Source organism: Oryzias latipes, chromosome 2, assembly GCF_053564925.1.
Source record: "Oryzias latipes strain Hd-rR chromosome 2, Olatipes_Hd-rR_3.1".
NCBI lineage: Eukaryota > Metazoa > Chordata > Actinopteri > Beloniformes > Adrianichthyidae > Oryzias > Oryzias latipes.
In genome coordinates this window covers 21712339-21738272 of record NC_136238.1, presented here as the reverse complement: position 1 = coordinate 21738272, position 25934 = coordinate 21712339, and the positions used below count along the sequence as shown (strand labels likewise).

Below are 25934 nucleotides of genomic sequence, written 5' to 3'. Positions count from 1 at the left end.
TCCATTTACATCAGCCAGCTGTTTAGCGGTCCGTTGAAAGTTAAAAAAAAGCCCCACCGGTAGAAACGTGTGTTGTAAGCTATGACGCAAATCTCTGTTGACAAAAATGCTGAAGCCTAATATTGTAATGACCCAGTCAGACCTGCACCTGAGCTGCATGGAAGCGGCTAAACTGGTTACCAAGAAACTTTTTTAGAGGACTGTCCGTGCCTTTTACATCTCACAACCCAGCACAGTCTCAATGACATATTGCTAGCAGGTGAGGCAACTTCTACTTCTCTGTCTCAAGTCCATTTGTTCCAGCACTCACAATCAGCACAAACAGCTTGGACCTTACTTCAGTTCACAACACTCTTACTCAAGGTTTTACCCTATAACTCCCACTTCCCATGAGCCTTAGGAGGTGAAGGCGGGGCTAGTGGCGGTCATGTGCATTTTAGGTCTGTTAGCAGCAAGGGATTGTGGGACGCAGTTTCCTGATCTAATTAGGGCTCAGCATGAGCGTTTCTGTTTGCCCACGTTTCTTTTCATATGGCAGTTTTGTTGTTCCACCTTAGTTTATTCTTCCTGTTATGTTTGTTTCTTTTTGTTGGACCATGAGTGTGGAAGGGAGAGAGGTTGATCACTACAGTGCAATGTTCAATGTGATGCGTGTCAAAACAAATTGGGAACAGTAATGAAAGTAAAGTGATAATTCTCTTGGCTTTCCTCTCTGCTCCCTGCCCTCTCAGACTCTGTGGAGTCGTATGGCTTGTTTTCAGGGCAGACATTTGATTGACATTTCAGCTTGTAGCCAGTTTGGCTTCCGTGTACCTGCTAGGCATTGCATTATCAATTCTACAAGCTCTTTCAGCATTGGAAAAAATAAAGAATACTTGTGTCTTGTTTTTCCTCCTACAGAAACCATATTTAAACAAAAAGTATATTTCTCTCTCCCATCTATTTACATTTTAAAACATTTTGAAAATGCTCCAGGGAGCCACCAGGGCGGCGTTAAAGAGCCGCATGTGGCTCCAGAGCCGCGGGTTGCCGACCCCCGCCCCAGGTTGATAGAAGTGAGGAGGGAGACACCTGATGGCTCCGTTTAGGAACTGCGTGAAATAAAACTGGATCTCCCATCCAAAATCAAACCACCACCAGCTAAAATCCTGTTTAGCTTGAAGCAAAAAAAAAATCTGACGTGTTCAGGAAAAAAAAAACATCACTAACTATAAGCGACATATGTGTTTGAAAATCCTGTTTCTCTATTAAACACATTATTTTATGTGTTATTTATCCATGGTTTTGTTTTTAGGTTATTCTGTTTTTCACAAACAAATAACTCTTCATTGTCAGCCTTCAACCTCCTACTAATAAACCTATTAGAACGTAGCTCCAACATTACAGTCATCCCTACAAGGAAAAAAAACGACAAATAAATAAATAGTTTATTTTTAGAGTATATTATATTTATATTGAATAATATTATACTTTATGATTCTTAAAGCTACGACTGAGTTTTAGGGCCAGTTTACAGGAAAAAAAATTAAATTGCGACTTTTAAGTTGTAAATTTACAAGAAAGAAAGTCATAACTGTTAAATTACGAGATTTTATCTCGTAATTTACGAGATTTTTTCAGGTAAAATATACTATTTTGTTCCCCCTAAATTAACTTAATTTAACGGAGCTAAAATAGTTTGCCCAAAACTTTTTTCCTTCTAGATTTTCTTTGTTTTGTTTTTCATGAATTAAGACTATTAAAAAAATATTGAAAGCAATTTGAACCATATTAGATCCAGTTAAGCAATTTATACTTGTTTTTAAATAAAGTTTCTGCAAGTGAACCGGAAGTAAACAAACCGAGGAGCTAGGAAAGCTAGCAGTGACTGGGAGGACGGTGGTGTTTTGTCAGTATGTTTTTGAGGTTTTTGGACAGAAAGGACGATACGTGGTTCGTGTGGGAACTCTCAGCATTTTCCAAAGTGTCGTAAATGAGTGAAGAAGTGTTGAACGGAAAGACAACGTGGATTGCTGTGATTGTGAGACTAGCAGATGATCGATCGGAGCTGCAGTGTGAAGAGGACGGCGGTGTTTGTGGGAGTTGGAGCTGAAGATCGCAGCAGGAACCATGTCTTCAGAACCTCAGGAAGGTTCTGTCAGCGAACAACTTTCTGCTGCTGAAAGAACCAGCGTCCAGAACGAGGAGGAGCTCTGTCGTCAGCGCAGACTGCTGGATAGCAGCTGGAACCCGCAGATTCAGCTCCACCACATAGGTATGCTCACTTCTACAAAGAGAGAGAAGCCCTTTGAGTTTCATGCTTTTCCTGCTTTTCTTAACTGCCACTGTGTACAACAGACCACCCCCCTCCTGCCTTATTAAATATTTTTCTCAATTTTTATCATCACTTCACATGCGGTATAATACGATTTCAATCATTGGTGATTTTGATTGACATGTTGTCAACATTGATGACGTCATGACTGAGTTTTTCAATCTTCTGAGCAGCACAGATTTCAAAAATGTCTCACAGCTGCTCACAACAGAGGACACACTCTGGACTTGGTCATTACCTACAGCCTGTCAGCTGGACTGTCCAGAGTGTCCAGTTGTGTACATCTGTCCACAAATTGAACAGCTGCTTGTGCTGGTGGAACCACACCCAATAGTCTTCAAGTCCCGACTGTGCGCCATAAGTGCAGATCAGATGCCAGTAATGTGTGTCCCACATGATCCAATGAGTGTTCATTGACGTGTCCTTATCAGACACTACTGTGTGTTTGTTTCTGTCACCAGTGGAATCAGCACTTTCCTTCACTAGAACTAGAAGAACAAACTGGAAGAACAAAGTTTTAAATTCTCCTCTCCTCTTATTGCACAAGGCAGAGAAAAGGGCGGGAGTTCAACAATAAGGCTTAAAGAAAGTTCACCTTTAAACTGTCAATGTCAAATTAAGAAATAGAATAGAATATAGAATAACTTATAAATGCAACATAAATGCAAACTAATAATTTAAAATTGAATTTTAAATAAATATTGACACATTTAATGACATTTTTGATTATTTATTTCAAATTGTAAAGAAGTAATGAGACATTCATTTATTTCATATTCAATACATTTATTTCAATTTGTCCCTTCCAGCTCACACTGGTGCATAAAATCCTGAAATATGTCATGAAAAACTAATGTACTCCTCAAGATTTGATTTTTTTAAACATGTATTTATTGATTTTCAATTTTATTTATTTAATGACAATTTTAAATAATGAGTGACATATTTATTTAATAATTTAATGGTGTATATATTTATTTCAATCAGTCTTTTCCAATACTCCATACTCCTCAGGCATTTTCTTTAATGATCACTGAGTTTATTGGTGCTTGACAAAACCCCAAAGTCCTGTAAACGTATAAAAGGCTCCTTGTTGTTTTTGGTTTCTGCAGTCCTCCCCCAGTATTGGATGACTGAAGAGGAAGGTCTCTGCAATCAGCAGAGGACCTTCAGAGTGGAAGAAGATGAACCAGAACCTCCACAAATTAAAGAGGAACCAGGGGAACTCTTCATCAGTCAGGATGAAGATCAGCTTGATATGAAGCAGGAGACTGATACCTTGATGGAGATTCCTACTTATGAGGAAAATGAGAACAGTGAAGCAGATCTAAACAATCAGCAGAGCTTTGATGTAACTAAAAGTCAGGATGAAGAAGGAAACCAACATGAAGAATCTACATCAACTACAGATGAAGAGACAGACCCACTGAACAGAGATCAGAGGAAGAGAAGAGACAGAAGACATGTCCAAAGTGAGGACAGCTCTCACATGTCAGAAGGTCAGTGTGACTCAGAAACCATATAATTTAGTTTGAATTCACTCATCATTATCAACCTTGAAGGTTGTGATGCTGTTTACCGGTGAAGTCAAGAAAGAGAATAGAAATATCAAAATGATGATAATGAAACTGTGAAAAAAGCTTGCATGCATTGTATGACTTGATTTATATCATAATTTGTGATTGCTGATTAGAGCTGTGACGGTGTGGGATTTTTGATCACCGCTGTGATGAACCAGCAGGCGGAGCGGTGTCGCGGTTAACTGCCCCCACCCCCCCCCCACGCTGTATTCTTTATTAACAAATAACAGTAATAACTAACTACTACCTATCTTACCAAAGAACTATATAGGTGTTGTAGATTGACTATGTGTATGTTCTGCAGCGGACCGCTCTGGAGCTGCACGTGAGCCTTCACCTGTGCTCTCTGGTACAGACATCTTCTCAGAATATTATATATTGCCCAGTAATAAACAGACTGCAGACACTTAGTCACCTTTCTGGTAGCTATGAAGCCTGGCACCCATGAAGAAGGCGGGGCAGGAGGCTCCGCCTTTGTTTATACAGACACGTAACATTGCGCTGCACAAAATGGTTCCCAAACAAAACATGTAGTGATATTCATGGAAATCCAACAGTGCGCGTTCATGTTTGGTGTTACAGAGTGAAGGAGAACAGTAATAACCCCCCCCCCCCTCCAACACAAAATCCTCCGGCAGGCGGTCGTGTCGCGCACTCAAGAACGCACGCAGCTTGTAATGGAAATGAATACAATGGAAATAAATAATTAGAACGCAGTAAATTTGTCGTATTTCCTCATGAGATGGAAACTTATGTTGTAGAATGAGGATGTGTGTGTGCTTCTGAAACCACGCGTGTGTGTACAGTGGTGGACAAAATTGTTGGTACCCCTCAGTTAAAGAAAGAAAATCCACATTGTTCACTGAAATGACTTGAAACGTTAGAAATTGACAATAAATTAAAATATATTGAAATTTAAATAATCAAAATCAGCCATTACTTTTGAGTTGTTGATTAACAGAATTATTTAAAAAAACAAACTAATGAAATAGGGCTGGACAAAAATGATGGTACCTCCATAAAAGACTGAGAACTAATTGTCCAGGGGGTCATGATGAACTCAGGTATGTCCTTTAATTGACATCACAGCTGTTTTTAAACCCATAATCGGTCAGTCTGCCTATTTAAAGGGAGACAAATAGTCACGTTGCTGTTTGGTGAAAAGGTGTGAACCACACTGAACATGGACAACAGAGAGCAAAGGAGAGAATTGTCCCAGGACATTAGAAACACAATTATAGACACACATCGTAAAGGTAAAGGCTAGAAAACCATCTCTAAGCAGCTTGAAGTTCCTGTGACAACAGTGACAGATATTATTCAGAAGTTTAAGACCCACGGGACAGTAGCCAACCTCCCTGGGCGTGGCAGAAAGAGGAAAATTGATGACAAATTGAGGAGACGGATAGTTGGAACTGTATCAAAAGATCCCAGAACAACCTCCAAAGACATTAAAGGTGAACTCTTAGATCAAGGTACATCAGTGTCAGATCGCACCATTCATCGTTGTTTGAGCCAGAGTGGACTTCATGGGAGACGACCAAGGAGGACACCACTGTTGAAAGGAAATCATAAAAAAGCCAGACTGGAAATTGTAAAAATGCATGTTGACAAGCCACAAAGCTTCTGGGAAAATGTCCTTTGGACAGATGAGACAAAACTGGAGCTTTTTGGTAAGGCACATCAGCTCTATGTTGGTAGACTCAAAAATAAAGCATACAAGGAAAAGAACACTGTTCCTACTGTGAAACATGGAGGAGGCTCAGTTCTGGTTTGGGGCTGCATTGCTGCATCTGGAACAGGGTGTCTTGAAGTTGTGCAGGTAAAATGAAATCTCCAGATTATCAAGGTATTCTGGATAGAAATGTGCTGCCTAGTGTCAGAAAGCTTGGTCTCAGTCGCAGGTCATGTGTCTTCCAACAGGACAACGATCCAAAACACACAGCCAAAACCCCCCAAGAATGGCTCAGAGAAAAGCGTTGGACTATTCTGAAGTGGCCTTCTATGAGTCCAGATCTGAATCCCATTGAACATCTGTGGAAGGAGCTGAAACATGGCATTTGGAGAAGACACCCGTCAAACCTGAGACAACTGGAGCAGTTTGCTCATGAGGAGTGGGCCAAAATACCCGTGGACAGTTGCAGAAGGCTCATTGTCAAATACAGAAAACCGTTGAATTGCAGTGATTGCCTCAAAAGGTTGTGCAACAAATTATTAAGTTATGGGTACCATCATTTTTGTCCAGCCCTATTTCATTGCAGTGATCCCTTGCTATAACACGGTTTACTTTTCACGGTTTCGCTACTTCATGGATTTGCATCCTGCATTCTGTTCTTCATTCTGATTGGCTAAAAAGTCACTCCGCTAGAAAAAAGAGCGACAACAACTGCCTATCACTATGTTCTTCTCCCGAACAAACAAACCGGCACCGCAGGCCTTAAAAGAAGAAAACGCTGCAGAGCGGAGTCAGGATGCAGCGGCTCAGTCTGAAGAGCAGTGAAATACACCTCAGTCACTATTTGTCCGACTGTTTGTATTTTTTTCATAATCATTTTAAATTTTCTCCCGTTTAATCCAAATACTCTCGGGTCGCAGTGGGCGGGGCTAATCTTCACGATTTGAAGCCTTCTGTTCACATTGATGATTAAAATTATTATTTGACAGTAAATACAGAAGTAATTTGTTGAAAAAACTTTTCTAAAGTACTTTGATTTGTGAAACAAATGCTTGAGCCTGTAAAATGGTTTGTTCTTTCTTTTCAATGTATAATAGAGTTTTTAATTGTATAATACTTGTTAAAAAAATAGAGGTTTCTACTTCACGAATTTTGCCTATCACGGGTTCTTTTTGGAAGGTAACCCCCGCGAAAAACAAGGGTTTACTGTAGTTTGTTTTTTAAGTAATTCTGTTAATCAATGTAAAATGCAGCAAAGAAGTTGCTGTTTTTGGTTGGGCACAGATAAATGTATTCTCCACAATTGAGTCTGGTTCTTTTATTCTGAAAATCCTCAGCATTGATGCTCATTTACCACCACTGGTCAGTGCCCCTCATAATTTGTGCAGACTTTCTGTGCAGAAATGACTTGGCTGGACCTTGGTGGATATTAGGAGCTGCTGGTTTCCCTCAGGCAGCAGCAGCACTAGTGGGTTGTGATGTACAATCAGGACCATAAATATTTGGACACAGTCTTTCTAATATTTTTTCTGTACATTACCACAGTAAATAAAATTAAAAAAAACAACTCAGCTACCATTGAAGTGCAGACTTTCAGCTTTTATTCCATGGGTTGAACAAAAAGATTGCATAAAAATGTGAAAAACAAAAACAGTTTTTAAACACAATCCCTTCATTTCATGAACTCGTAAGTAGTTGGACAAATCAAATAACTGAAAACAAAATGGTCATTACTAATATTTGGTTGAAAAGCCTTTGTTGGCAATGACAGCCTGAAGTCTTGAACTCATGGACATCACCAGATGCTGGGTTTTGTCCTTCTGAATGCTCTGCCAGGCCTTTACTGCAGCAGCTTTCAGTTGCTGTTTGCTTGTGGGCCTTTCTGTCTTAAGTTTAGTCTTCAGCAAGTGAAATGCTGCTCAATTGGGTTAAGATCAGGTGAGTGACTTGGCCATTCAAGAATATTCCACTTCTTTGCTTTAATAAACTCCTGAGTTGTTTTGGCTGTGTGTTTTGGGTCGTTGTCCATCTGTATTATGAAACGCCGCCCAATCAGTTTGGCTGCATTCACCTGGATCTGCGCAGACAGTATGTCTGTGAACACCTCAGAATTCATTGGGCTGCTTCTGTCCTGTGTCACGTCATCATTAAACACTAGTGTCCCAGTGCCATCACACTGCCTCCAAAGTGTTTTACTGATGATGTAGTGTGCTTTGGATCATGAGCTTCTCCATGCCTTCTCCATACTTTTCTCTTGCCATCATTCTGGTAGAGGTTGATTTTGGTTTCATCTGTCCAAAGAATGTTTTTCCAGAACTGTGCTGCCTTTTTTAGATGCTTTTTAGCAAAGTCCAATCTAGCCTTCCTATTCTTGAGGCTTATGAGTGGCTTGCATGTTGCAGTGTACCCTCTGGATCTACTTTCATGCAGACTTCTTTTTATGGTAGACTTGGATATTGATACGCCTACCTCCTGGAGAGTGTTGTTCACTTGGTTGGCTGATGTGAACGGGTTCCTCTTCACCATGGAAATGATTCTGCGATCATCCACCACTGTTGTCTTCCGTGGACGTCCAGGGGCCTCATTTATAAACGTTGCGTACGCACAAAAGAAGGCGTACGCCACTCTCTACGCTAGGGTTGGGCGATGTCCCCTAAATTGGCCATTGACGATGTTTGCTGTCAACCATCGGGATGGACGATGACATCGTCGGGGGGGGTATTTTTGCATTTTTCGTTCTTATATAACTGCTATCCGTTATTTTGCTTTTTTCATTTTATTTCCCAACTAATGACTCATCCGCGATGATCCAGTATAAACTGAGGGAAGTGACTTTTTTTTTTATTTTTTTTTTTATTTTTTTCTAACTTGTCCTGTCCAACAGCTAGGCAGACAGATGAGAGCTGAGGGCCTCTTGGGTTGGACATATTTTACTTTAACAAGAGGGGTTATTAATCTTCAGACAAACCAAAGGTATGTCTGAATAAACCCCTTTTGTAATTGAGGCCAAACTTTATTAATTTCAAACATGTCTGAAAATCTTTGGTGTTGGACCGGACGGAAAAGGAAAGAGGGGAAGAAGAAAGAGGGACGTTAGAGAGAGGGGGGGTAGGGGGTGATAATAGGAGGGGAAGGGGGATAAGACCATGAAGCAGCATAAAGCAACAAGTTTACTGGTTGTTAATCATTATGGTAAGGTTCAAATGTAAAAAAAAAACAAAAAAAAAAGGGCGGAGCCTGTCCACACACACACTCAAATGTTATAAACACACCTGTTAGTTGCAAAAATGTCCACCTGTCAACATGTACACAAAACAGATAGTGTTCACACGCATACTTATGCCTTAAAACCAACTAGTGTGAAATATTTCAGTCATTCAGTCTGTTGAGCTGACACCTGTGCTCAGGTGAGTGTTTATGTTCTTCTAAAATGGATGGTGGAACGTGAAAAGAAGGAGGGAGAGTGCCCAGCCATCCCCACCCCAAGACCCCCACCGCACCAGCAGCGGCAGCCGGATTCCCCCCAACACCACACGGGAACCGGCAGGGAACAACCGCCGCCCGGGCGACCAAGCCCGCCACCCAGGCCAGGGCCAGCAGGGCCGCCGCAAGGCCCCCAGAGCCAGAGAGCAGGGAGGCACGGAGGGAAAGAGGGCGCCGCCCCAGCCCAACCAGGAGAGCAGCCCCCCCGCCGCGCCGGGAGAACCCAACGCAGGGCCCCACCGGAGAAGGACGCCCACAGCCCCAGACGAGCACCCCACCACCACCCAGGAGTTCCGGGCATCCCCCCGCCCCAACCCTAGGTACGGGCCAGGACCCCCCAAGGGAGACCCACTCCGCACTCCAGGCAGCCATCCGCCCGGCCAACGGTTGGTCCAGGGAGGAGCGAGGCAGGGGCCCGCCGCCCCCGCCCAGGAGGGGGGAACCCCGGGGAAAAAAGAGGGCCCACAAGGGGTGTTGTAAATATGGCCCGACCAGGCTCGGCCACAGTTGGAAATTTGGCGGGGCCCAGCACTCAGGAGCAAGGACCAGAACCCACCCCCCAGGGACACGAACACCCCCGGCTCAGATGTAATGTGAACCCCCCCACCGCGCGGAGAGAGCACCGCCGGGCCCAGGAAGCCAGCACCCCGGGGACACAGCCGCCGTTGCAAAGGGGCCCGTACCCCCCACCAGGGAAGAGGCAGGGGACAGATGGTCCTAGGTCCCACCTTCCTTGCAAAATGTGTGTGCGTGTATGTGTGTTTGAGAGAGTGTGTGTGTGCATGTGTGTGTGTTTATGTTGGGATGTATATATTGAGGGGGGAGGGGTGTGTGTACTAAGGGGGGTGCGGTTAAAATTGGCGGGTAGGGCACTAAGGGGACGTCTCCTGATTACTCACAGTGACGTCCCCTCACCCTCCCCACCAAGGGGCCCTAAATGTCTAAGGTGCGGTTAAAATTGGCGGGTAGGGTGCTAGGAGGACATCCGCTGCTTGCTGGCAGTGATGTCCAAGCACCCCCCCTACCAAGGGCCCTACATGTCTAAGGTGCAAATAAAACCGAAAGAGGGGGGGCCCACTCCATACGGCAACCACAGGAGGGGGGTCACTGCCTAGTAAACCCCCCCCCCCAAGGCTCATCGCAGGCTAAGCCCCCCACCCCCTCACCCTATTATGAGGTTATATGAGGAAGGGGGTAAGTTGGGGACAGATGATAGACTGTCCCCCGGTGGTCAAACAGCCGTCCCCCGCCCCCCCCCCCCCCAGCAAGGGGGCCAGGCCCACCCAGCCCCGGGGCCCCACCCCCGGAGGCGCAGACACCCCAGGCCCAGCACCACCACCCCCACACAGAGAGAGGGGAGCCAGAAAGCGCCGGCCCCCCCCGGAGCAAGCCCAGGCCCCCACCCCCAAACGCCGGCCCTAGAAGAGCTCTGGTCAGGCCTCGACGGGACCGAGGCAGCCAACCGGCCGGGGAAACCGCCGATGGCCTCAGCGGAGACCCCGACCCGTCAACCCCCCCTGCCCCGTACCAATAGTGGCCCCCCCCCTCCCCCAGAATGCCCCCCCACAGGACAGGGCCGACAAGACCCCCACCCCACCCCACCCCCAGACCCCGCAGCCGAAGCGGATGACACCCAGAGCGACCGGGGGCCCCAAGAGGGTTGTCCCGTCCCGCCCCAGAGCCAGGGAAGGGCCGATCCCAGCCCCAGGTGTAGACGGGAAGCCCATCCAGTGCCGCTGGGCCCCCCCCCCGAGCAGCGCCCCCCGCCAACCCCCCCCAGCACAGGCAAAGGGACCACCCCCCCAAGCCAAGCCAGACCACCACCCCACCCCCCCCACCACGCACCCCCACACCCAAGCCCAGAGGACCACGCAGCGCCCCAGGCCGCCCCACCCAGGCGCCGGACCCGACCCCCCGACCAACGGAGCCCCCACCACCCCCGGCCAGGCACCGGAGGCCCCGACCCCCACCCCGGCCCACGGCAGAAGGGCAAGGAGCAGCGACGACCATGCCCCCCCCACCCCCTAAGTCACGGAGTTAGCTATGGGAGACCAGAGAGACCGGATTCTTTCAAAGTTACTTGAACTTTGGGCTGACATTTTTTCCAAGCTGATATGATCAAGCAGCAGATTTCTGTGTTGACTTATATTTATATTTTTTTTGCTTTTCCAATTTATTAAAATAGTTTTTTTAGCAATGCAAAGAGTTATGAAAATGATAGAGCCTAATCCTCCTTCTACATCGATGGCACTCATGTCACCAAGCACACAAAGTGACGGTGAAGCTGTGATTGAAACCTTAAGCCAGACTGATAGATCGGCACATACCTGCTGCCAGAGAGCCTGGACAGGCGTGCAGAACCATAGTGCATGCATGTAATTGTCGGGTAGATTACTGTCACAGTGCTGACAAATGTCTGAGTTACTGAGACCCATCTTGAACATCCTCTGTCCAGTGTAGTAAATTCTGTGAAGAGTTTTGAAATGGATTAGCTGCAGATTTGGATTTTTTGTCATTTTAAAGGTGTTTAGACAAAGTTCTGACCAAAAACTTTCATCTGTGCTGAAGCTCAAATCCGCATCCCATTTTGTTGTCGGAAGTGAAATATTGTTATCTAAATTACATAAAAGTTTGTATATTTTGGAGAGAGTTTTATTCATTGAGAAATTGATCAGAGTGGTAACTACATCTGGTAGCTTTAAATCGTTGTCTCTGTATTTAAACTTTTTAGTAATAATTGATTTAAGTTGCTGATATTCCAAGAAGTTATATATTCCATGTTTGTCTTGAAGTTCCTGGGGAGTTATGAATCTTCTATCAATAATTATGTGCTCTAGTTGTTTTATGCCCCCTGCTTGCCAAGCTGGGAAGTGGATAATTTTTTTGTTTATGAGGATGTCTGGGTTGTTCCAGATGGGTGTCATTTTGCACGGTTGAATTGATGATTTTGATATTTTGAGAAATTCCCACCAGGCTGTTAAAGTGGCATTTATATTAATACTTTTGAAACAATCCTGTTTTTTAACTATTTGACTAATAAATGGAAGATCTGACAGGTTGATCTTTCCACATAACGCCTGTTCCAAGTCTAACCATGAGTTGGTTTCTGGATTATTTTTTAACCATTTTAAGATGTATTGTAATCTATTTGCAAGAAAGTAATTGTGGAAGTTAGGTAATTCTAATCCTCCACAGCTTTTTGCAGATTTTAAAGTTTTTAGACTAATTCTTGCAGGTTTATTGTTCCATAGAAAGCTTGATATGGATGAGTCTAATGTTTTGAACCATTTTAATGGCGGTTGTGTGGGAATCATTGAGAAGAGATAATTAACTTTGGGTAAGATTTTCATTTTAACCGTGGCTACCTTGCCCATAAGGGACAAAGGCAGGTTGGTCCAGCGTGTTAGGTCGTCCTGTATGTTTTTCAGTAATGGGGTGTAGTTTAGCAGCACCAGTTCTGATATTTTGGGGGAAAAATAAATACCTAGATATTTTATATTGCCTGATTTAACTGGTATTGTGAGTCCTTGCTCCGCATTACTGTTCAGTGGTAATAAAACAGATTTATTCCAATTAATGGAATAGTCTGATATAGAAGAGAATTCATTAATGATTGTTGCCGTTTCATTAACAGAATGTATATTACTTAAAAACAGTAATATGTCATCTGCATAGAGACTAATTTTATGATGGCTGTGTTTGGTTTTAATTCCTTTAATACTCTCATTCTGTCTTATTGCTGCAGCTAGAGGCTCGATAAATATTGCAAAAAGCGAGGGGGAGAGTGGGCAACCCTGTCTAGTTCCTCTTCCAAGAAAAAACCTGTTGGAAGTCTGTTTATTAGTTCTAACTGATGCATTGGGGTTGTGATATAATATTTTGATCCAATTGATGAATGATTCTCCAAACCCAAACTTATGGAGGGCAGCAATGAGGAACTTCCAATTTACTCTATCAAAGGCTTTTTCAGCATCCAGTGATAGTATAGTCATTTCCTGGTTTTTGATGGTGGCAAAGTCTATTATGTTAACGAGTCTGCGGACATTGTCATCCGAGTGTCTGCCTTTGATGAATCCAGTTTGATCAAAGTCAATTATGTGAGGAGTGACTTTTTCTATTCTCTGTGCTAGTGCTTTGCAGATAATTTTTACATCTGCATTAATTAAAGAAATGGGGCGATAGCTTGAAGGACTCGTGGGGTCTTTGTCGGGTTTTAGAAGAAGGATAATGTTGGCAGAGTTCATGTTAGGTGGTAGAGATTGGCTTTCATTGATAAATTTTACCGTTTTATAAAACGTTGGTGCCAGTTGTTCCCAGAATTCCTTATAAAACTCTGCAGGAAAGCCGTCAGGCCCTGGTGCTTTACCATTAGGCATAAGTAACAGAGCTTCATGAAGCTCAGACAACGAGAGCGGAGAGTCTAAATTTGTGATTTGATCTTCGTTTAACTTGGGCAGGTTTATATTGTTGAGAAATGAGTTGATGCTTTGTTCTGATGGATTGATCTGTGGAGTGTATAAGTTTTGATAAAAGTCTTTAAACGCATTATTAATTTTTACCGGGTCATGGGTGACATTCCCTGTTTGGTCTATAATCGAAGTGATTGTTGATTTTTCTTTATTAATTTTAAGCTGATTAGCTAGAAATTTGCCAGATTTATTTGAGTTTTCATATCTTTCCAGTCGAAGCCTTTGTATCTGGAATTGTGTTTGTTTATTGATGATGTCATTTAACTGCAGTTTTAAATTTTTCAGGTCGCCCAGTATGTGTTCCTGTGCAGAAGCAGCATAAGCAGTCTCCAGAGTTTTTATTTTATTTCCTAATTCTAATAAATCTGCTTTCTCCTTGCGTTTTTTATGCGTTGAATAAGAGATGATTTTCCCTCTCATGACTGCTTTTGCTGCTTCCCAAAGAATACTTGGTGATATTTCAGAAGTATCGTTGAATTCTAAGAAGGTTGCCCACTCTTTTTTAAAGAATTCAATAAATTCCTGGTCTTTTAACAGAGACGTATTAAACCTCCAGGTTGAACCCGAGGGTCTGGGTACTTCCCTTGAAATAGTAACAGAAACTGGTGCATGGTCACTGATAATAATTGGGTGAATGTTGGAACTTTTAATTTCTTTCAAAAGGGAGTTACTGACTAATAAATAATCTAAACGAGATTGTGAATGGTGAACTGGAGAAAAAAAGGTGAACCCCTTAGTGCTTGGATGACATGAGCGCCAAGCGTCGCAGAGACCCAGATCATTCATGTACTGCTTTAGAATACTTGCAGACTGCCATGTACGCTGGTTTGCTGCTGTGCTGAGTCTGTCAAGTTCAGGGTCCAAAACAAGGTTGACGTCTCCTCCTATAATGATTGTGGAGTCAGAGTGAACTGAGAGTGAGGTGAAGAATCTGTGAAAGAAGGAAGAGTCGTCAACATTCGGGCCATAGATGCTGGCGATGCAAAAGTCTTTATTCTGAATGGATATATTAATGATTACAAATCTGCCTTCTGGGTCAGTAACTGTATCCTTATGAGTAAATGTAACATTTTTATTAATCAAAACTGCAACCCCTCTTTGTTTGGAGTTGAAACTGGCAGAATACATAGCTGGATACTGGGAACAGCACAGGAGTTGACCAGCTGATAAAGATAAATGGGTCTCCTGCAGCAGAGCTATATCTGCTTTAAGATCATTCAGGTGATTTAACACTTTCAATCTCTTTGGCCCAGAACCAAGTCCACGCACATTCCAGCTAACGATGTTAAGACTGCTCATAGCTGTTCTAACCGGGAGAGTGCAAGGCTAAATAGTGCGTGTGCCCGTCCGTGTGCGCGTGCCCGCTGTGCGTACCTGCTACACTGACAAGCGCTATGCGTTGTGGGTGAACGTGTCTTGGCTATGAGCTGCATGTTACGTGCGTCCTGTGTGAGCCTAAGTGAGGTTTTTGCAGTTTATCAACGTGTGTGTGCGGGATCGCGTGTGCATGCTCTTATGCGCGCTAGTATGCGCGCGCGCCCGTTCCGTGCATAAATAAATACTCACCATGGTTGCGTTGACTTTACCTGATTCACATATGAGGACATGGGAAGGGGGGGGGACAAGAGAAAAGAGAGAGGGAAAGAGAAAGAACAAAAAACAAAAACAACGAAACAACAACAGAAACATGAATGTGAGAGAAAGAAAAAACACTTTTCCTGAGAGGTGTGGATTATTGATGATCCGATTATTTCCTAGTTAAATAAGTTTGCGGGTTTCTTCTGGGCAGCGCAGATGTCAGTGCGCCTCTGAAAGCCTTCAGCACAGCCAGGGTGTTACCTCTGGGTCCCGGAACAGCTTGCCATTCACAAAAAGTTTATCAACAGCAACCACCGCGCGTGCTCCAGCAGACAGGTGCTTCCTCCTCAGCGGGAAGAGGATTTTCCGACGGCGGAGGATCTCGCCTGGAAACTGATCATTCACGCTATAATGTGTGTCTTTCAGCTCGCGCCCTCTGCTTTTTACCTGCATCTTTTGTTTATAATGTTCAAATTTAGCAACAATAGGACGGGGACGCTGATTGTCCGGCCTTTTTCCTCCGAGCCGGTGAACCCTGTGGAAGGAGATCTTCTGGACTTCTTCCTTGGGGAGTTTCAGGTGGACCTCTATAAAGGACTTAACAATGTTCTCCGGGACTTCCCCTGCCTCTTCTGGAATCCCTGCGAACACTAGATTGTCCCTCATGCTCCTCGCCTGAAGATCCAGGAGGGTTTCCTTGATGGATCGGTTTTCCTCAGAGAGACGGGCGGTGTCGTGGCCCAAGATCTTCACGGTCTCTCTGAGGGCCTGGTTCTCCGCTGCGAGCTCCTGCACCTGCTGTTGGCTGAACTCCAGAGACTCTCGCAGGCCTTGGAATTCCTTATGGAGGATCTCCAGCAGATTTAAACGGCAATCAAGGCTGGAGAGCCTTTTATCAATTGAATCCAGGATATCACTCATGTTGCTGCCTGGGGAGGAGGCAGCCCGCGGGGAGTCTTCGGGACGGTTGCGTTTGGTGGACGGAGTGGCGGTGTTGGATTTCTTCATGAGGCAGGTATTGAAACACTCGTCGATGTAATTCTCCAGATCCTCCAGGTCCTCCAGGTCATCCAGGCTGGCAAATGCTTGACAAACTTTTTCAGATTTTTATTTTTTAAACTTTCTGGATTATTTAAATATGGCGGTGTAATTAAATAAATCAAAAATGTTTGTTCACAACTTACGCGCCGCCAAGTAAACTCACCACACTCCTCTCGTCGGCTCTCGCGATACTACAGCATCACGTGCTTTGCACGGATTTACAGCTTTGTGTTTGATGGGAACGGGGGGGGGGGGGGTACATGAGTGGTATGTGTGGGAGATTTAAGACTGCGATCCGTCCCGCAGCTCTAGGGGTACGAGCTATCAAACTCAGAACCGGGTCTAAAAGTGTGTGTCAGAGCAGAGCTCGGATCGTCAGCGCACACAGCGGTTTGAGCATCAAAGCAGAAATGTCGCTCAGTCCTTAGAAAACATTCAAACAATCACGTGGATTTGTGTTTCCAGTCGTGTCCCGAATAAATAAAGGCTGATGTTATTCACAGCATGCAGCGCCACCCAAAGCTTATGTTGTTAGCCCGTGTTAGCATACTGCTAATCCTGGCTCCGTTCAGAAAAAGCACTGACCACAAGGATTAAAATTCAAATGATGAGCGAACAGGTGTTTCATAATAACCGTAACATTATTAAAAGCACGTTTAGAAGATCATCTCGTATTTTACCGAGCTGACATGTCAATGTATATAGCCACTCAGCGCTGTTTAACATCGTTTTGTATTGAATTGTTACATTCAATAAAGTTTGGAAAAAAAGCCGCTCGGCGGAAGTTGTATCCCCTTCCAGTTTTCAAACTGCGCATGTGCGAATACTGCGCATGTGCGAATGATTTATTCCGACCGAAATTGTGACCTTAGTGAACGTTTTTATATTCTGAAAACATTTTTCTGGGCCCATCTACACGGTTGGATTCTAATCCGACCATTGATCCCATCAGGATATTTTGTACATGTAACCGCGGCTTATGGTCTCGACGCGCAACGTGGCGGGGGCGTGGCATCACGATGGTGGTCTCTCCATCGGGATGTCAGTCACCCATCACGATGGACGATGATATCGTCCATCGGCACAACCCTACTCTACGCAATAGTTGAGATTTATAAAAAGCAAACTTGACGGGAAAATGTGCGGTCCTTCACGCAAGCTCTGACCCAGGCGTACTCACAAAAACGGGTGAAATGAGAAACGGCGACACCGTCGACAGATGGAAGAAACACATGAAAGTGAAAATGACAATACTGCCTCTCATAAATAACATGAAGACTTCACAAAGCAAGTCCTACAATTAACAGCCTACACGAACACCCGTTTGATCGATCAGCAGTGAAAGAAACAAAAAAAATCAAACGAAAATTACAATAGAACCGACATCTGTAGCTTGTCAGATGCAATTAAATGGAGGGAAATAAAATGCCCCATCACAATGCGTAATGACGCACAATGGCTGATCTTGCACTCTTAGAAGATGTGGCAAATGGAAGAATTCAGAGTGAACGCATCTTTAGACAGCAAGAAGACTTGTTGGCAAACGAGGACGAGTGGCTTATGAGCCGGTTCCGACTTCCTCGAGCCGTCCTTTTGGACCTCTGCGAGCTTTTTTTGGGCCCGGCGTTACAGAGGAGCACTCGGAGGAACCACGCGTGTCACCCGGTGCATGCATCTGGCGCCCCGGTCCCCCCCCCCCCCCCCCCCCCCCCCCCATTTACGGCGTCTGCCACCATTTGCCACTCACGTGCATTGTGGCATTAGTAATGCCCACACTGTGCCCTCCAAACAACATTTTATCCTCTTTTCCACCTCGCCAACGATAACTTCTACTTCACATTGAGTGAAGTTACGTTTTTTGGATTTCCTCTCGGTGTTTGCCATGATTTCTCAATCAATGAATATTCATTTGTGGGCATTTCACGGACTATTTATGGGCAACTATGGGCGTGTCATGAAGCCGCAAAAGCTGCGCTGCATTTAGAATCGGTTGTGATTTATTAAGGGAAAGATGCGTAGGATGTGCGTGCGCACGGTTTTATAAATACGAATATTTCTTTGTGTACGCACGTCCTATGTTTCATCCGTACGCCACTTCTGACGCAAATCCTACGCAAAGTTTTATAAATGAGGCCCCAGGTCTTTTTGCGTTGCTGAGTTCACCAGTGCTTTCTTTCTTTCTCAGGATGTACCACACTCTTGATTTGCCACTCCTAATACCATAACAATTTCTCACATGTTTTTTTTTTGTTTTCTCAGCTTAATGATGGCTCCTTTCCCCTGCATGGAGAGCTCCTTTGTAGGGTTGGGCGATGTCCCTTAAATTGGCCGTTGTCGGGGGGGGGGGGGGTATTTTTACATTTTCCGTTCTTATATAACTGCTATTCGTTATTTTGCTTTTTTCATTTTATTTCCCAACTAATGACTAATCCGCAATGATCCAGTATAAACTGAGGGAAGTGACTTTAACAAAAAAAGTAACAAATAACATAGAAAAGAAGTATTCCGCTCCCGCACTTAACTAGTGAAGTGGACCGGCGAGCGCGGACTTACAGCTTTGTGTTTGATGGGAAGGGGGGGGATACATGAGCGGTATGAGTGGGAGATTTAAGACTGCGATCCGTCCCGCAGCTCTAGGGGTACTAGCTACCGAACTCAGAACCGGGTCTAAAAGTGTGTGTCTGAGCACAGCTCGGATCTTCAGCACACACAGCTGTTTGAGCTTCAGAGCAGAAATGTCGCTCAGTCCTTAGAAAACATTCAAACAATCACGTGGATTTGTGTTTCCAGTCGCGTCCCGACTAAATAAAGGCTGATGTTATTCCCACATGTTTACGTGCAGCCAGGATGCAGCGCCACCCAAAGCTAATGTTGTTAGCCCGTGTTAGCATACTGCTAATCTTGGCTTCGTTCAGAAAGAGCACTGACCACACGGATTAAAATTCAAATGATGAGCGAACAGGTGTTTCATAATAACCGTAACATTATTAAAAGCACGTTTAGAAGATCATCTCGTATTTTACCGAGCTGACATGTCAATGTATATAGCCGCTCGGGGCTGTTTAACATCGTTTTGTATTGAATTGTTACATTCAATAAAGTTTGAGAAAAAAAAGCCGCTCGGCGGAACTTATATCCTTCCGGTTTTCAAACCCTACTGCGCATGTGCGAATGATTTATTCCAAACGAAAGTGTGACCTTAGTGAACATTTTTATATTCTGAAAACATTTTTCTGGGCCCATCTACACGGTTGGATTCTAATCCGACCATTGAACCCTATCAAGATATTTTGTACATGTAACCGCGGCTTATGGTGTCAACTCGCAACGTGGCGGGGGCGTGGCATCACGATGGTGTCTCTCCATCGGGATGTCAGTCACCCATCACTATCATCGTCCATCGGCACAACCCTACTACTTTGACCACATGTCTGTTCACAGCAAAATCTTCAAAATGAAGCACAAGTCCTGTAATGAAGTCCAGGGGCCTCATTTATTAAACTATGCGTAGGATTTGCGTCAGAAGTGGCGTACAGATGAAACATAGGACGTGCGTACGCACAGAAATATTCGGATTTATAAAACCGTGCGCACGCACATCCTACGCATCTTTCCCTTAATAAATCACAACCAATTCTAAATGCAGCGCAGCTTTTGCGGCTTCATGACACGCCCATAGTTGCCCATAAATAGTCCGTGAAACGCCCACAAATTAATATTCATTGATTACGAAACCATGGCACACACAGAGAGGAAATCAAAAAAACGTAACTTCACTCAATGTGAAGTAGAAGTTATCGTTGGCGAGGTGGAAAAGAGGAGAAGAATGTTGTTTGGAGGGCACAGTGTGGGCATTACTAATGCCAAAAAGGCACGTGAGTGGCAAACGGTGGCAGACGCCGTAAATGCTGTAACCTCACAACCTCGGACCGCGTGGTTCCTCCGAGTGCTCCTCTGTAACGCCGGGCCCAAAAGCCCGCAGAGGTCCAAAAGGACGGCTCAAGGAAGTCGGAACCGGCTCATAAGCCACTCGCCTCGTTTGCCAGCAAGTCTTCTTGCTGTCTAAAGATGCGTTCACTCCGAATTCTTCCATTTGCCACATCTTCTAAGAGTGCAAGATCAGCCATTGTGCGTCATTACGCATTGTGATGGGGCATTTTATTTCCCTCCATTTAATTGCATCTGACAAGCTACAGATGTCGGTAATAATCGACGTGGAAATGGGAAATTGATCAGCGCAAATGTAATTTCTTGTTGCTTTCTGAATGGTTGAGACGCCATACATTGTTTTATCAAAAATAAAACAAACTAAAGGCATATGCATGAATACCATAATTCCATATCTTATGAAGAAATGTTTTAATATGAAAACAACTTTCCCCAGTGGACAATTAATACATCTGTCCGTCCGTCCGCACGCCCGCACCTATATCCGCACCGCCAGACGGACACACTGACAAGAATATCAGTTTTGTACATTATTTCGTTCTGTTAACTATATTATTTGTGAGGATGAATTGCACAACAGGCCAATATTGCAGAACATATTTCACTTTTTTTTTTGCAAATATGTGTTTATTGAATTTCTGTTATAATTTTCGTTTGATCTTCAGTCTTCATGTTATTTATGAGAGGCAGTATTGTCATTTTCACTTTCATGTGTTTCTTCCATCTGTCGACGGTGTCGCCGTTTCTCATTTCACCCGTTTTTGTGCGTACGCCTGGGTCAGAGCTTGCGTGAAGGAACGCACATTTTCCCGTCAAGTTTGCTTTTTATAAATCTCAACTATTGCGTAGAGAGTGGCGTACGCCTTCTTTTGTGCGTACGCAACGTTTATAAATGAGGCCCCAGGCCTTTTATCTGCTTCACTCATAATGACATAACAAGGGAATTACCCACACCTGCCCATGCAATAACATGGAAGAAAATTGCCCAATTACTTACGAGCCCATGAAATGAAGGGATTGTGTTTAAAAAAATGCTTTAGTTTTTCACATTTTTATGTAATCTTTTTGTTCAATCCATGGAATAAAAGCTGAAAGTCTGCACTTCAATGGCATCTGAGTTGTTTTATTTAAAATTCACTGAGGTAATTTACAGAAACAAACTTAGAAAGACTGTGTCTATGTCTAAATATTTATGATCCCGACTGTACATGATGTGTCTCATCAGTCTTCATCACTGCTACCGATTTCAGGATCCAGGATCCTCAGGATACCAAAAGGGATTCAGCGAATTCAGATAATGGAGGGATGGATTTTTTTCAAATAATATTTTAAAATGAAGTACTTTTAAGGTCGTTTAGATTTTTCTTGGTGCTTAATAATTCTAAAAATCCTTTCAAGTATAAAAAGGTTTCCTTGTGTTTGTGTTCCTGCAGTCCTCCCTCAGCATTGGGTGACTGAAGAGGATCCCTGCAACCAGAACAGGAACTTCAGAGTGAAACTTGATGAACCAGAATCTCCACAGACTAAAGAGGAACTGAAGGAACCAGAACCTCCACAGATTAAAGAGGAACTGCAGGAACCAGAACCTCCACAGATTAAAGAGGAACAGCAGGAACCAGAACCTCCACAGATTAAAGAGGAACTGGAGGAACCAGAACCTCCACAGATTAAAGAGGAACAGCAGGAACCAGAACCTCCACAGATTAAAGAGGAACTGGAGGAACCAGAATCTCCACAGACTAAAGAGGAACTGAAGGAACCAGAACCTCCACAGATTAAAGAGGAACAACAGGAACCAGAACCTCCACAGATTAAAGAGGAACTGGAGGAACCAGAACCTCCACAGATTAAAGAGGAACTGCAGGAACCAGAACCTCCACAGATTAAAGAGGAACTGGAGGAACCAGATCATCTGCAGTTTAAAAAGGAGCAAGACGAGCTCTGTATCAGTCAATATGAGGAGTGGCTTAACCTGAAGCAGGAGACTGATACCTTGATGGAGATTCCTACTTATGAGGAAGATGAGAACAGTGAAGCAGATCTAAACAATCAGCAGAGCTTTAATACAACTGATAGTCAGGATGAAGTAGAAAACCAACATGAAGAATCAACATCAACTACAGATGAAGAGACAGACCCACAGAACAGAAATCAGTGGAAGAGAAGAGACAGAAGACATGTCCAAAGTGTGGACAGCTCTCACATGTCAGAAAGTGAGTGTGTTAGAAAAACAAACAGAAAGGCATCTTTTGTTAAGAAACACAAACAATCTCCAACAGGAAAAAGATCTTCGTATATAAAGTTTGGTAAAAGAAAAGGAATCGGACACAATGCGTCAATCCACATAGGAACTGAGTCTGAAAGAACCCATTTCTGTGAAGAATGTGGTACAAGCTTTGATTACTTGTCTCAAGGCAGAATTCACATGAAAACTCATACAGAAGAGAAGTCCTTTCCGTGTAAAGAATGTGATAAAAGTTTTAGTCGTATTTCTAATCTCAAAAGACACATGAGAATTCATACAGGAGAGAAGGCTTTTGCTTGTGAAGTATGTGGTACAAGTTTTTGTCAAATATATAATCTCAAACGACACATGATAACCCACACAGGAGAGAAGCATTTTGCTTGTGAAGTATGTGATAAAAAATTTAGTCAAATATCTGATCTCAAAGCACACATGAGAACTCATACAGGAGAGATGCCTTTTTCTTGTAAGGAATGTGATAAAAGTTTTAGTCAAAGAACTAATCTCAAAAACCACATGACAACTCACACAGGAGAAAAGCCTTTTGCTTGTAAGGAATGTGATAAAAGTTTTAGTCAAAGATCCCATCTCAAAACACACATGAGAACTCACACAGGAGAGAAGCCTTTTGCTTGTAAGGAATGTGATCAAAGCTTTAGTCAAAGATGTAGTCTAAAAAGACACATGAGAACTCATCCAGGAGAGAAGCCTTTTGCTTTAGATGTTAATATCGAGTAACGAAACATCGATTGAACAAATTGTGCATGCAGAGTGAGTACAAAGTTTACATTTCATTTTGTAGCATTACTTTACTAATGTAATGTAAATATAGAACATTGATCACATAGCCACCAACCTTCATGTCACTGCAGTGACGTCCTAATCGAGAGACGGTGTGGTTTATGAACAACAATGCAATAGAATAAAACAATGACACCACATTTAGGGATGAGTATATAAAGCGGTAACAGAGCAGTTCCTGCCAGAAGACAGCAGAAAATTTTTGAAAAAGGAAGTTGGGTTTTCTGATCCTAATGACCTCTTTTTTTTACTATTTTTTTTTTATTCGTTACGGTCAGCTGCCAGTTAGCCTACTTTGGCTCTAAATTAGCTCGCTTGTTATTGCTAGTTTATTTTATTATCATCTCTTTTTTGACAAACATGAACTTCTTGCACCTAATGTGAGGCATGCCTGATGCTCTATTTGGACTATTTCCCTTCACTTCTGGGTCTGAAACATTCCGTTGGTGCATTGTTTACACAATCAGCTGTTGTCCCCTGGCAACACAAAATGCAGCCATGTTTTTTTTTTCTGCCAGATTTATTTTCTAACAGAGCTATGGTAACAAGATAATATCCATTCTATATAATCAATAACATTCTAAAATATTATATTCTGTTTTAGTTTAATGAATGATTCTCAATACACGTGCAAATTTCGTTATATCAATGTTTTTTGGACACAAAAATATCCTTGTGATCCAGTGACGTATTTTTGACAGCAAGTTAGCGAGATATGTTGTATTCAAGACAAGGGAAAGTCGTATTCAAAACAGACATGTTAAGGGTATAACTGAAGGTTGTATTCATATTTTCTTTTGCAAAGTTGTGCATGAAGTATTACATTGTGCACAACTTTGTTTTGCACACGTTTCATTTCGACAGTTAACTTACCCCATACAATAAATTCCAAAGCATTCTGATTTTATTTTCCAGCAGGACTTGGCTTCTTCCTACATTTAAAAAGATTCTTAACCCTTTTGCTATCCTTTGACCCCACCCTACCATTGACGTGTTCTCCCTACCATGACAAAGGTGGACGAAGGTGGAAAGATTTCATGTAATCCATGGACACCAGTGAAGATCACAAATCATTGAAGAAAAAAGGTTCAGAGCACTGTCTAATGGGTCTAGATGACCCAACTCCCAATGTTAAAGTGCCTAGGATAGCACAAGAGTTATATGTGCTTCAATGGCCATGTTTTTCCTGTGTTTGGTCAATGAGCAAAGTCTGCTGTTATAAAGAAGAAGATGAGACACTAGACCCTTCAATAAAGACAATCTGAAGTCAACTATCAAAGCAACCCGAGCTTTCATTACATGAACACAGAGTCACATGATGGCCTCCAGACCACATTGATGCAGGCATTAGTTAAAAGGACGCAGAAGTAATTGTTGAACAGAAAGAAACTATTTTTTTATTTTGATATTTTAATTTTTTAAGACACCTTTTTTAGGTTGTCTTTATCTATACCTTACAATTATCAAAATCCATAAAATAAAGGATTGATACATGTATAATACATGTATGTATAATTATTCTATGCAATGAGTTTTGCTGTTTGACATGATTTATAAAAAAATGCTAAACTTCAATTTGTTTTTTATAGATGAACCTGTAAATAAAATGTTATTTCTGATGATCATAGTTTAATCTTCATCTCTTGAACAGCTTCATATGGTTGTAGTTTATGCTGATATAATGTGTATGTTGTCTCTGCCTGTGTTACCATGACAACACTGGACGTATTTTGTTTAAATCTAATACTTTTTATATGATCAGTGAACATTTCATTATAGTTTTTAAAAAGTAGCAACTGCAGTTTATATTTTTGGGTCATATGAGCCAAAAATCTCTTTAGGAAAAGATTTTCCGTAAAATGTATTAAGGAAAAACCAGACTGGTGTTTCTGTCTGGTGTTCTTGTTATTCATGTTTTCTAGTAGACATTAGAACTGTTTATCTGTTCTTTTTAGTTCTCAGTGTTCTGTTCCAATCTTTACTGTGAGGAATAAAGTGGACGTGAACATCAGTCAGAAGTGTGGAGTCTTTCCCACAGTGTGGGTTTCTGCTGGTTGTTGGTTCTCTGCAGGTTCCAAAGCTGGACTCCCAGACTCACAGAGCTCTTTCAGAAGCTGTGTCGAAAGTAAACAAACTGTTTCTTTGTTGTGGTTTTTCTCATCAGTGTGAGTGCAGCAGTGAGGTTCAGCTTAACACAAATCTGCAAACTTCATTCTGGCTTTGAGTCTCTTTGAAATCCAGTTTTTGTCTTGGAAATTGAGTATTTAAAGATTTTAGAATGTATTTTTTGTTTCGTTTTTGTCTTTCAAATAGATTAGTCTTTTCAAAGTTAGCCTGAAGAAACTTAACCAAAATGCTGTGATTCTAAATAGATTAATAAAGTTAATAAATGTGCTTATTTTCCCCTAAATTAAATATGTTTAGTGTTGTGGATTTACCAATTTTGAGTTGAATCTATTGTTACTTATCTGATGCTTTTATATTTCAATGTAAACATTTTTCATGGATGCAGATAAAGAAAAAAACAGAACAAGTTATATTTTTAAAACTGATTTTGTATCAGTGCAGCTCTTCATCTGCCAGTTTTGGAGGAGATGACCTTAAGATGAAGGAAGATGGTTAGAACCGAGCAGGAACATCAGATGATTCATCAAAAGAACATCCCATAATATCAGGATGGAACCTTGGTCATGGAAATGCTTTGATGTGAAGTGTTGGACAAAGTTCTTGCGGATGTAGCTTCTGGAGCTGTCAAGGTTTGGAACAGAAGACAACAACAGTAGAAAGTGGAATTCTCATG

The 25934-nt window shown here is 42.7% G+C and overlaps 1 protein-coding gene across 1 annotated transcript; it reads left to right on the top strand.

Annotated features, from left to right (window-relative positions):
- The first annotated feature begins 1828 nt into the window (after positions 1-1828).
- On the top strand, positions 1829-25149 carry LOC110016633 (uncharacterized). The gene is made up of 3 exons (XM_020710044.3): positions 1829-2254; positions 3427-3813; positions 21522-25149. Exons 1-3 carry the CDS (start codon positions 2110-2112, stop codon positions 23069-23071), a joined length of 2082 nt encoding a protein of 693 aa, XP_020565703.3. The 5' UTR covers positions 1829-2109; the 3' UTR covers positions 23072-25149.
- The last annotated feature ends 785 nt before the right edge of the window (positions 25150-25934 follow it).

What these genes read in the sequence shown, in the direction of transcription:
- LOC110016633 (XM_020710044.3), top strand. Translation starts at nt 2,110, where the DNA reads ATGTCTTCAGAACCTCAGGAAGGTTCTGTCAGCGAACAACTTTCTGCT. An exon ending in GATTCAGCTCCACCACATAG is followed by an intron (nt 2,255 to 3,426) that starts GTATGCTCACTT and finishes TGGTTTCTGCAG; the next exon opens with TCCTCCCCCAGTATTGGATG. An exon ending in CAGCTCTCACATGTCAGAAG is followed by an intron (nt 3,814 to 21,521) that starts GTCAGTGTGACT and finishes GTGTTCCTGCAG; the next exon opens with TCCTCCCTCAGCATTGGGTG.